The sequence below is a fragment of the Colossoma macropomum genome, unplaced genomic scaffold (assembly GCF_904425465.1).
Source record: "Colossoma macropomum unplaced genomic scaffold, Colossoma_macropomum, whole genome shotgun sequence".
Taxonomy (NCBI): domain Eukaryota; kingdom Metazoa; phylum Chordata; class Actinopteri; order Characiformes; family Serrasalmidae; genus Colossoma; species Colossoma macropomum.
Window position 1 is genome coordinate 26,876,670 of NW_023494790.1, and position 12,385 is coordinate 26,889,054.

The 12,385-nt window shown below is 39.8% G+C and overlaps 1 protein-coding gene across 1 annotated transcript; it reads right to left on the reverse strand.

Moving 5' to 3' along the window:
• Positions 1-1,352: 1,352 nt before the first annotated feature.
• On the reverse strand, positions 1,353-11,214 carry dusp3a (dual specificity phosphatase 3a). Its single transcript, XM_036572813.1, has 4 exons — positions 11,103-11,214; positions 10,708-10,876; positions 6,088-6,320; positions 1,353-2,166 (listed from the first exon to the last, which is right to left on the reverse strand). Exons 1-4 carry the CDS (start codon positions 11,188-11,190, stop codon positions 1,958-1,960), a joined length of 699 nt encoding a protein of 232 aa, XP_036428706.1. The 5' UTR covers positions 11,191-11,214; the 3' UTR covers positions 1,353-1,957.
• Positions 11,215-12,385: the final 1,171 nt, after the last annotated feature.

The following is a 12,385-nucleotide window of genomic DNA, read 5'->3' on the forward strand; positions in this document are numbered from 1 at the left end:
CATTTGGTGCTTTTTTCACAGAGATGAAACATCAAATTCCTTTGTATACAAATTGGAATGGGATCGATAAATTGTGGAATTCCCGGCAGTGGGAGACTATGGAACGACTGTGCTCTAATCTACACACTCTCAAAGTGACTGGGCTGTAGAGCTCCAAAAGGTGAAGACAAGAGACATACAAACAGGCCGCAATAAGAATGGTTTAGGCCACAGAGTGTAACAGGTCAAAAAGTGACACTGAGAAAAATGGTGATTAAATAAAAAAGGCAGAGAAAAAGAGAGAGGTTATAGATTAATCCACTGAACACTCTCCCCCCCTTTAGCTTCACCTCTGTAACACCAGTGCCCATGAGAGCAGGTCATTCAGAATGGTTATCACAAGATTCATACGTTGTTAACCCAACACTTTGTGCATGTGTTTTGTATGTGTATTTGTGTGTCCATGCTCACCAATTAGTGCTCAATAATGTTCAGCTTTTACGCACACGCTGAGCACTCCGCAAATACACTTCCGTTCAAAAGTTTGGAATTCTTGTTTCCAATAATATGGTTACAGCTAATGTATAAGATGATTCTAATACACTAGGGGTGGAAAAAGTACAGAGAAACTGTACTTAAGTGAAGGCATGGATATGGTGTCAAAGTTTTACTCAATTAAAAGTGGAATTATGGAGCCATAAAGATACTTGAGTGAAAGAACATATTATTATTTTGACATTATCATTTAAACATAACATTTGCACATAATGAAGTATATAAAAATAAAATTAATTTTTCAAATTAAAGTTAGTGTGTAATATGGTGTGGTGACTAATGTCTGATATTGGTCCTTACACAAAGATGAATTACAATAGTTATGGGCAGTTTTATTTTACGATGATATGAATATAGGTTGGATGTTTTAATAATAAAACCTGCAAGACTTTTACGAATGAAAATGTAAGAAGTAAAAAGTAGCTCTTCCCTGTAAAAAGTAGCTTTTCTCACTGTAAAAAGTAGCTTATCTCTTGTAAATGTAATTATGTAACAGTACAAGTATTGAATTTCAGTGATGTTCAAGAAAAGCAAATCTTCCAAAATAATTCTTAAAGGTCCCATATTATGGAAAAACTAATTTTCCTTGCTTTGCTGGAAACACAAGTGTGAGTGTCAAAACGTACCATTCGCTCCCCAGTCCAAGCCGTCCATACACGCCTATTCAGCCTACAGCAGATTAGCCCTGCCCATGACTGCCCAAGTTATAAGAAGTGTCAAACTGGAGTGCTTTTTGAATGCGGCACAATACAGAGCAGAGAATCCGAACAGAGCTTATTTACATAAATCAGTTTTAAACATGTTGCTTAATGCTAAGGGAAAAAGGCTTCAAACTATTAATAGGAAGCAAGGGGCAAAAATAAGACAACAGACATTTTGATGTTTTCAAAATAATGTATGAGCTGTAGACAATTCTGAAGTGATTAAGAAAGCTACACAATATGAAAAGCCTCAACGCCTTGTGTTTCAAAAGTGGTGATCAAATCTTTAGTCAGGTAACTTGACAAAAATGTACTGTAAATAGGTCATTTCAGTATTTTGTCATTTAATAACTTCTTGTTGTTCCTAAATACTTAAAATATTGCATAAAATGTGTAAAAATACCTTTTAGTTGACAGTTCATGATATTTAAATCTACACTGTATACATTATTACTGTATATAAAATGAGGATTATCAATGCGGTAAGTGATTCCAAATTTTTGAACGGTAATGTATGTATTTGCTTTTGACTATGAATGTCTGTGTGTGTGTGTGTGTGTGTGTGTGTGTGTGTGTGCGTGTTTGTGTGTGTGTGTGTGTGTGTGTGTGTGTGTGTGTGTGTGTGTATGTGTGTGAGAGAGAAGGTGCTGGCCTGGTAAGATCTTTGCCCCCAGACGGACTCTGGAGCCTGAGGAGGGATAGAGTATGGTGTTGGCTTTCTATCATTTGCTCTTCAGCTTCCCCTCCTTGGCTAGCTTTTCGTTGAGCTGGCACAGCTGGCGTAGGAAGCCGTCGTTGGGCCCGATTTCTCTCTTGTGCCGTACTTGAGCTGTAGCCACTCGTACGTCCATCTTGTGTCGGAGCATGAGGTAAGCGATGACGATAGTCGGGGAGCGGCTGTAGCCTTCTCGGCAGTGAACATACACTTTTCCTAACATTAGAACAGAGGGCAGAAGGCAGGTGAGTGCGCAGAACTGAACCAGTGTACAAATAAAGAGGGTCATTAAAGGGCAGAGAAACAGATGCTGTGTGCGTGTATGTGTGTCTACACCTGCCTAGCTTAGCATCATTATCCCAGCTCACATGAGGCAAATAAATACTTCTAAATACAAAACATATACAGTACTACGCAAAAGTCTGAGGTATCTGAGAAAATGACATGGAACTCCATTTATTCAGGCAGTAAGCGTTATTATAAAACCTTAACATTACGATAAATGAAAATAAACAATTAAACAATACATTGTAATTTGTTATGTTTAGGTGTAATGCTAGAGGAATTTAATAAAGTACATATATACGGCTGGAGTGCAGCAAGAATTCAAGAACCAGGCGTTTTTACAGGTTCTCTACAACCAATCGTAATCTCAATTTGTTTAAGAAGCAAGCAGTTGTTCTGGAAGTCCTGACGATGAACTGCTGACACAATTCTGAGAAAGTCCCGCCTACCTCAGTTATTGCTGCTACAGCCATCAAACTTTCAGCTCAGTCTACCTGGTAGCACCCATAACACTTGTGCTAATACACTAAAAGGTTCAGTAGTACAAGAAAAATTCCAGAAACACAAGGAGCATATTTTTTTTCGAACATATTTTTCATTCCAAAATAAACTGGCTTTACAAGATGTTATGTATGCAGACATACATGATTGTGGAAACGATGTTTACACTAATCAAACCAGGGACATTTTTCAGTTACTCAATGTTAAAGCAGTAGGTTTTTATGTTTAATAAGGAGGAGGCTTCAGCAACAGAAATTAGCCCTTCAGATGAGCTAATGCTAAAGCAAACGCTGGAGATAGTCAGAGCAACGTTAGATGCTGAGGAGCTAGTCAGTAATGAGAAGGTTTTGTTTTTTTATGCAAGGTAAGATATTCACCAAATTTTAATGAAATAACAAAAATGATGATGTGTGTAAGTGCATTCATATTTATCTTTACACACATTGGCCCACATTTACTACACATCTCAATGTAGATCTCAAGTCAGTCCTACAGAGTGCATTTTAAAAGGCATAAACTGATTCAAGATTAATATTCACACTCTGAGAACACTGATAAATGTGGGCCAATGTTTTGATCATAAATGAGAGTAATGTACAGTCTTGTTTAATCTGACTGATTTATCAAGCTAACTGTCAGCAGATAAATTCAGATGTGTTGTGTAATCTGCAAATCAGCTCATACACAACAACCAATCACAGGTGTTGTTTATTATTTTTCCTGCTGCATTCAAAAAGATGGTGCTCACCTCAAAAATCATACATTTTCAAGCCGTTTTTCATTTTCTTACACCGGCTTCACACTAATACACACTAATTGTATTAGTCCTTGCAGTCATGGTCCATGTGCATTACAATGTAACAAGACTGGCACATATTTTTTAACTAGCTAGAGCTGCTGAAGGCTACTGATTTAAACTCAGTATTGGACTGGATTTAAATCTGATTTAAATTTGTTTCGGGTGTGTTTATACCTGCATTTTTATGTGGATAATCTCTATCCAGATATTATCCTGATACTCATGGTGCATTAAATGACCATGTGTAAATAGGGTTGATTAACTGATCTTGATCATTTTTCTCTAATGTTATTTATCAATAGACATCATATTAAAAACATTTTGATGACATGCAGTAACCCAGACAACATTTAGATTACTTTAGAGCTAGCGTAAGTTTGCCTGTTAACAGTTATGACATTGCGCTGTAAATGTGGTCTTCCAGAGTTTAATCCAAAACGTTTTCAGCTTCAGGAATGAAATAACAACAATTAACCATCCAGATGACCAGGATGGCGTGAGTCAGGCATTATACGTTCCTCATTAACCCTTTTCCACCATTTCTTGGTCTAATAATTCTGACTAATTTACTGCCACTGCCGTTCTCAATTCAGGTTTGTTTTAAGCAGTTCTGTCAATGTTTTTCCTTGGCTTGATGGAGGAAGGAATGTTTAAAGATGACTATGACTGGTTGAGAGGCATGTCAGTCCTAATAGAGCTCTGCACAAGGGAGGTTCCCCCACAGGTCCCGTGTGAACTGCAAAATAATTTGCAGGTAGGATTCATTTTGAGGTGCTGTGGTCATTGTGGTTAAACAGGTTGTGGGCTCATATGCATTATGGCTGGCTGGATGGGGCGGGCTATTATTAATAAGAAATGATTGGCTGCTTGTGGAAGTGGACAGGCAAGAAAGAAATAAGCAACAAAATGGAGACATAAGCTTTTGTTCCGACAGCAGCAATATGAAGCTATATAACATACAGTAAATGACTAATGCACAAAATCTATTTTTTTTTTCCCAAGAAAATTCTTTTGGCATTTTAACAACTATTTTGGCTTGAATTTAATTTTGGCTGACTTGTAGAGATCTTGTAAAGTAACTGTAAATTGTAAAAGTAATGTTGATACGGATAAAAAGTGAGTGGACATGTCCTACACCAGAGGAGCAGATTATAGCAAATGCAGGCAGCATGCGCATGGCGTGTGGCTCAAGCGGGCAGGTGCGGGCATCAATAATCATATAAATAAAAATTATTTATTAAATAAATAAATGCAGACTTTTGCTAACAGTCAATTCCCATGATGTGCTCAGGAAAGCGTACTGTGATGAAATGCATCACAATAACAGTAATATATCGTCATACTGCCCAACCACAGCACTAACCACATCACGATCACATTCTTAGAGCCTTCTTCCAACCAACTATCCCAGTAAGCCATCAATAAACACACAGACACAGACACACACACACAAACGCATGCACACACATAGATGCATTCATTATCGACCGGTCCACACCCCTGGAGGAATTCACCTTGCCAACTTCTGCTGCGCTTATTCTGCAGAATCTGCACAGCATCTGTAACCTGATCTCTCTCTCTTTGTCTTTCTCTCACCCCTCCCTTATGCTCTTCTTTTCTCTTGTGCATGTAGGCCTATGCTGTTCGGAGGTGTGACATTTTACAATTCCCAATAACCCTCTTTGCACCACAGATCTATGTAAAGCTGAGTGAACCACTTCTCCTGTGTATGAAAGAGCATTCTAGACCCAGGCAATCCCTGGACTTATTAAGATTCATCAACTCAGTTTGCAAGACCACAAAATGTCATAGAAAACTCTAAGCATCGCTGTCACAAATGGTAGTGGTGAAACACTCCAGGATTGTGTGGCAGCAAATGTCCTGAAGGTTTTGTGCTTCAGCTCAAATTCTCACTTAAAAGATTAGTGTCCTCTCTCAGCCCTGCTCTCATTACTGTGTAACAAGCTGTTCTGCCAAATTGGCCGAGAATTAAGATGCTTTATAATTGCTCTTCCACTCTGTCAGAGATGGCATAAAATCCATGTCATAAAACATGAGGTTGAGGGCACCAATTAAAAGCAGGACGCCTCTTGTGGGTAAAGACTTCAAGCAGTGCCCTGGGACGCTTAATTGTCCCATACTTATCCCTGTTGTCAACTAGGCACAGTAATTACTCCAAGAGAGTTGATCGACAGTGACCTCAACAAACATGGTTTAGCCAAATGCAGTATGAAACATATCAACAGAAAGTTATGAACATGAACTGTAAGAGACAGGAAGAAACAAATGTGGTATATTTATCCTGGACTATTGCAAAAAGGCACACGTTATTTGATTTGGCCTTCTGGGTTCATGAAATTTTAGGAATCCATAGCGTTATAAATGATGAAAGAAATTGTTCTGAAGTAGAGTGGAACACCCCCTGTTTTGAAATTTCACAGAAATTTGTGTATCCAGTTAATGATGTTCCAAAAGAGCCTTTGAAAAGTAATCATTCCTGCCAAGTTACATAGATGGATATGTACCACATAAACACAACAACTTTCACATACCTTTTCCATTTGCATGTGCCAGACCCTTATCAATGAAGTCAGCTGCCTCCTCAAAGAAGGCACTGAGGTTAAACTGTTCGGTGTCATTGGCCTTTATTCCATGGTATGTGATGCCAGTTCCTGCGTAAAACTCGGCGTTGGTGTTCACATGCATGAAGGAGTTGCCCTCTGCGGCGTTGAGAATGTGTGTCACACCGAGCCGCTGCAGACGCATCACATTCTGGGCCACAAACCTGGGGAGAAGAAGCAAAGCACACGTGAGCGTCACCTGGCCTCGTCTCACCCATGGGAAATCTGCTGATAGAATTAGATTACAGATATATTAGCACTGTCATTTGAAGACTAACACATCTGAAAGTTTTTTCCTTCACTTTTCTAAAAGTGCTACACTGGAACATTAAATTTGAATAACCTCAGCCTTTTTCTTTGTTCCTTGCACATAAAAACTTCATAAGCATTTATGCAATGCTACTGTAAGGGTTCTGCAACGGTGCTGCTTACTGCTTTCCGCTTTTATGGCAGAAAATAAATGTGCACTCATTCACTGGGTTTAGGCTAGGACCCTTGCACTCCCTGGACCTGCTCCGTTGTGCTCAGCGGGAACACTTGACGGGAATACATTGTTGAGCTGCTTTTAGATGGCAGAGATGTCGGTCCATGTTAGAGAACCTCAGGGGACAGCAGTGCTCTAAACCAGTACAGACGCACAGAGGAAATTTTGGCTGCTGCCCAGAGGCATACAAAGAGCCATAGGCGCCCAGCACAGTGCCCAAAATAGGACTTAGAGAGAGAGAGAGAGAGAGAGAGAGAGAGAGAGAGAGAGAGAGAGAGAGAGAGAGAGCGCATAAGGGGAAAAGAAAAGAGTGGAGAGCAGAGTGGATTGCTCTGTCATCATGTAGTTACAGCGCCTCTGTTCTGCTCTAGCACCTGCAACACTTTCATCTTCATCTGCTCACAGTCCAGGCTTTTTATATCTCTCTCTTGTTTCTTTCAAGTTTATACAGTAGATGAATGTGGTGCAACAAATGGGCACACAAATGAGTTAATACTGAACAATAATGACTAAATATGTAATATGCATAGGTTTTCATATTCCTACTAACCTTATATTGAGCTTATTTGTTACTTAGAATATTCAATAATTGGTTTAATGTTTGAATTCCACTTGGTGACTAATATATGATCTCTCAATTCAAGAAAACTCCATCTTGTACAGTACTGTGCAAAAGTTAAAGACCACCCTTTCATTTACTTAATTTCCATTATTTTTTCACACTTCCAAAGTTCAGTTTATTAGTTGGATTTTCAACTTCTCACAAACCAAGCAATTCCTAACACATTCAATGATTTGAGGCCAGGACCCAAAGGTCAAAGAATGTTCTCCTTTTTGTTAACTTCATTCATCTCACTCCTTTCAAAGCACTGTTTTCATGGTGGACTGGAGAGAAACACCTGTTGATTTTCTTTCAGACCTAAAATAAGAACAGAGCTGTATTTTCCTTTATCTCTCAACAATGAAAACTTTGAGTACTGTTCATCTTTTTCGGTGGCCTGCCAGGTCTCACATGCTTTTTAGGAATCCCATTTTCTCTTTATGAAATTCCTTTTGGAAGGAGTTTTGGAAACTCCTGTTTTTTTTCATTTGACCCTTTTTAATGCGAGTTGATTATCTGATATCTAATCCCCTCTAAAATATATCCTGAAAAATAAATAACTTGTACTTTGGCTGTTTCGACAGCCAATAATAAATGAAGGGTGGTTTCTTATACATCACATTTTGCTTCTGAAGTAAAACGTGAAGATGCTTTAGACATCCCACAGGGACAAGGTTCAAAATCACCATACACTGGCCAACACATGAAGATTATACCTGCCGCCTTTCTGGTTTGTAACTGGAGGGGGTATCAGCCCATATGTCTCTGTGTGCCTACAGCCAAAGCTCTTCAATGCTGATGAAGTGATGGATTCTGATCAAATCTTCAAGATCCATAACTCAAGGCCCTTCTACATTGAGATAGCCTATCTATCCAGAGCCGCAGAAGATTGCAGTCATATTTCTTCCCCTATTGTACTGTGTGTGTGTTTGTGTGTGTGTGTGTGTGTGTGTGTGTGTGTGTGTGTGTGAAGCCTTGAAGTCTGCTCCCCTGGCTGGCCATGCTCCCTCACCCCAGCTCACTGCAGTCTCTACACATACATTATTAATAGAATCCTCACAGAGAGCAGCCTTTCACTCTAAAGCACTTCCCTTACATACCTGTACATTTAAAGGTGCTTTAGGTTAAAACCCTGAGGATAAACGTGGGCACTGTGCTTTGATGTTTAGCATTCCCACAAAATTTACATATGACGTGAATCTAAGCAATAGAAATGTCAATATACAAAGAAATGTTAAATGAGATGATGTGGAGTCTGATATTGTTGCGGAAGCTTCTTCTATATTGTGGAAATTTCACTGGTGAAATGGCTGAGAATGAAGCCAAAACACCATGCATGCCATTAAAAAGCTTCAGAAAATAAAACTGGTGACTTATAGATTGGGTGAAGACTTCTGCATTGTGTGATGATTCACTTATCATTACAGATTCCAATGGGCTATACTGTTACAAGTTTGAACCACCAGTTTTGTTATGGGTAATAATAAATGAATAATACTTAATAAACATCTGTGCCACCTGTTAATTTAAAATGACCTTATTCAGAACCCTTTTCATAAAAGTGTTTGAAGTAAACATCTTTGAGTCTTGATATTCAATGTTATTTCAAGTTGTATTCTGGAAGCTTGATGAAATTATTGATTTATTTACATAATTTTGCTAAAGTTAGGTTGCTATGGTAAATGAAAAGTTTTTAACCTACCTCATGCACTACCTCATGATGCTCTGTTCAATTTCAAATAACGGGGCATGGACATGTCTCCATGCTATTCAATAACACATTATGTTGTATAAGTAACATTAACATTGGGTAGGTGCAAATAATAGTAAATGAAATGAAAACTACTGTCTTATCAATAAGCCTCAAGTTTAAATGCCTTTAATGCCTCTGGTCAGTCGCAGCTTAGATAAAGTCGAATGGGTTCAGGCTCCAATAAAGGTCTGGGGTATGCTATGGATTACAGGTGGAATATATCTCGTATTTCATTAATATCTTCAAAATTTCTTATGAATTGCCAAATGGTTTCTTTGACAAAAGGCCAGTGAGTCTGTATACCCTTTCATAAATCTACACTGCATAAGCTAGTAACTGAAATTCTTTGTGACACTGTTTTATGTCACTTATTTTAGAAAATCCACATTATTAAACTTGTCATTTATCATAACAGCTGTTTAATGCATGAACCCCATGCAAGTGTTTACATACTTTTGCTTTTCCATATGCTTCACTTTTAATAGTGCATTTCAAAAGAGTGATTCAGAAATAAATCAGAGTGGAGCTTGACTGCAATTGACAGATCAATCTAAGAAAACCCAGTGGTATAATAATATGGCAGATTTGTTAACAGATTTCTCTACTTGTACTGCCTAAAGGAAAACCAACCTGAACTTATAGCATCAGTTTGATGGTGATGTTAATTACAGCCTGCCATGTTTATCCTACAATCTAACATTCAGTCTGTCCTGAATGATGCTTAGTAAAATGATGGATCTTGCAGAGACAGTACAGACATGGCCAGATGGAGGACTTTAACTGGCAAAACAAGTTCAGATTCTAAAATAGGCATCAGCACACTTACAGCAATAACAATGTCCAACCAATCAGCTACTTTAATATGCAGTCATTGCTGACACAGGTTTTTCAGCTGCACACATACAGCTTGTATAATCTCCATAGAAAAGCAATGAATGGAACTCACTGGAGCAACCGCACATGAGCCAGTTTGCCATGCCCAATGCCAAATGTCAGCACAGGGGTATTAAGCCCTCCTGAACTGGGCTGTGGAACAGTGGAACTGCATTATCTGGAGTGACGGAGCTCCATCCAATACCTTTGGGATGGGCTGGGGGTCTTTTGTGATCATACAACATCAGTACCCGACCTCACTAATGCTCTTGCTTCTGAATGCAATCAAATCCTCACAGTTCCAACATCTAGTGTAAAGCCTTTCCAGAAGTATAAAGGCTGTTACTGCAGCAAAGGAGGGACAAACTCCCTATTAATGCCTTCATTTTCATTCAGAAGACATGTTGGATGAGCAGGTGTCTACAAACTTTTGGACAGACCTGTGATTTTATCTATTTAGGAAAAAAGTAGTCTACAGATGCTGTGCTCGTGACTGACGGGAGATAAGCCTTCATTCACTCTTTCTATCTATTCAAAGTAGGCTAGGCTGAGACCTGGTGACAGCCCAGGAGAAAATGTGTCAATTAGCGTACAAGATTAGAAAAATGATCTGAACTCTTCAGCTCGCTCTAGTCGAGCTTATCGAGGGTGTGGATGTGGTTTTCTTTTCTGAATGGATCTGGTTCGTGTCGTTTCGAACAGAATTGTGATTCGACGACAAAAACAAAGACTGAAAGACTAACCGTGCTGTCTGTCAGTGTTGCTCGATTTTTCGATGATAAACAACACGGGTTAAAGTATCGCTGATAAGACCAGAACGAACAGGCAGACATGGCTTACGCGTTGCCGACGTAAATCCTCGGAAAGACCTCGTTGAAATGTTGTGCTGGTAAACTGTAGAAACCGCTGCCGTTGGACAAAAGCTCGTTGAGTTGTTGCACAGTGGCCTCGGTGTCAGGCACGGTCACTTCCGCTGGCGCCTTGACGGGGCTCTGGTGTTTCTTCATGGCTTTTCAGAGATAAAAAACACATACACGTGTGTGACGGTTAGTGTCGGCGATGGGTCTGTCTCCCGCAGCCCTGCATGTTACCTCCGCTCGGTGCGTGCGGCTCTGTGTTGTGCTCTGTCCCTTTCCTCGCTCGCAGACACACCCCGACTCGCCCACCGGCGGTCACACACACACACACACACACTTCGGAGACAGACACAGAGTGGCGGAGGACGACACACTCACCAGGGTGGCAACCGAGCACCGATAAACAAGTCAGTGAGAGCGCCGTTGTTAAAGGAGCCGCACTGTCTCCATGTTTCGTCACTAGCATGTAGCATGTATGCTAGTTCTCCAGCTTTTCGCGCCTTACTGTGGGTTACTATGGGAACGGACGGTGGACAGTGTTGTCTGATAAACAAGTAACGTTAGCCTACCGTGTTCCCCAACTCCTTCGGTTCAGGCTATTTCACAGCATTTCACCGGATTTATCAGTTAAGCTGAGTACTGTAAAGAGCACATATCACTGCAAAAACATATTTTCCATGCAGTTTTGAATTTCTGAGTTAAGCTGAGCCAGCTTTGATATAAAACATAAACATTGTTGAAGTTTCAAAATGCTTTATTCACTCCCTACTCCATACAGTCTCTGTATGGACAGAGAGGCTATAAGGTAGTTAGAACTTTCTGTATTGTTATCTTGAGATAATGAGTTAATTATCTTGTTATCTCAAGATAACAAAGTTGTTATCTTGAAACAGTTAGTTCGTTAGTTTAGTATCTCGAGATAACAAAGTTGTTATCTTGAGATAACAAGTTAATTATCTTGTGATCTCAATATAACAAAGTTGTTATCTAGAGATACTAAAATAATGAACTAATTGTTTCAAGATAACAACTGTTATCTTGAAAGAATTAGTTAGAGCTCAAGGCCTCTCTGGACGTCCGTAGATTAATGACGATGGGAGTGCTTTCAGGTACAAGGTTTTGTAATGAACAGATATGCGCTTTCATGGCTTACCTTATGATCTTTGTTTCATCTCGGAAGGCTAGAATAAGATGCAATACAGGGCAGCCATTCAGAAGACATTTAGAAACAAAAACAGCCTGCGTAATTCTTAGGGATGAAATGGTCATGTAAAAATTAAATAAGATAGGCCTACATAAACCCACACAACTAAGTGGACTTTAGGGGAAAAGTAAAATATGAGTAAAATGTAGGTTTTTGGGCCTCCTCATGTGCCCACTGTATACTTTCGTGCACATAACACACATTTTGTTAGCTAATTATTCACATTTACATGAGCTGAATCAGGTGTGATATAGTATGTAACACTGTGGGGTCTGCCACGGTTCATGTAGTGTTTGGCTGCCCGCCAGGCCAGAGGAGGACAGGGCACCCAGGAGCCGCTGCACCAAGGACACATCCCCAAAAGAGGACTAGGGTGCCCGCTGCCAAGGAGCAGGCACCCTGTGGCACTTGTGCTGGCTGGGACGGTGGCCAGACTGGGACTCTGTGTGCCCCAGAG

Excerpts from the sequence above, each read along its gene's own strand:
- dusp3a (XM_036572813.1), bottom strand. The coding sequence starts at position 11,190 with ATGCTAGTGACGAAACATGGAGACAGTGCGGCTCCTTTAACAACGGCG. Across the intron at positions 6,321-10,707 it reads AGGATTTACGTCGGCAACGC|GTTTGTGGCCCAGAATGTGA; the intron begins GTAAGCCATGTC and ends TCTTCTCCCCAG. Across the intron at positions 2,167-6,087 it reads GGCACATGCAAATGGAAAAG|GAAAAGTGTATGTTCACTGC; the intron begins GTATGTGAAAGT and ends TTCTAATGTTAG.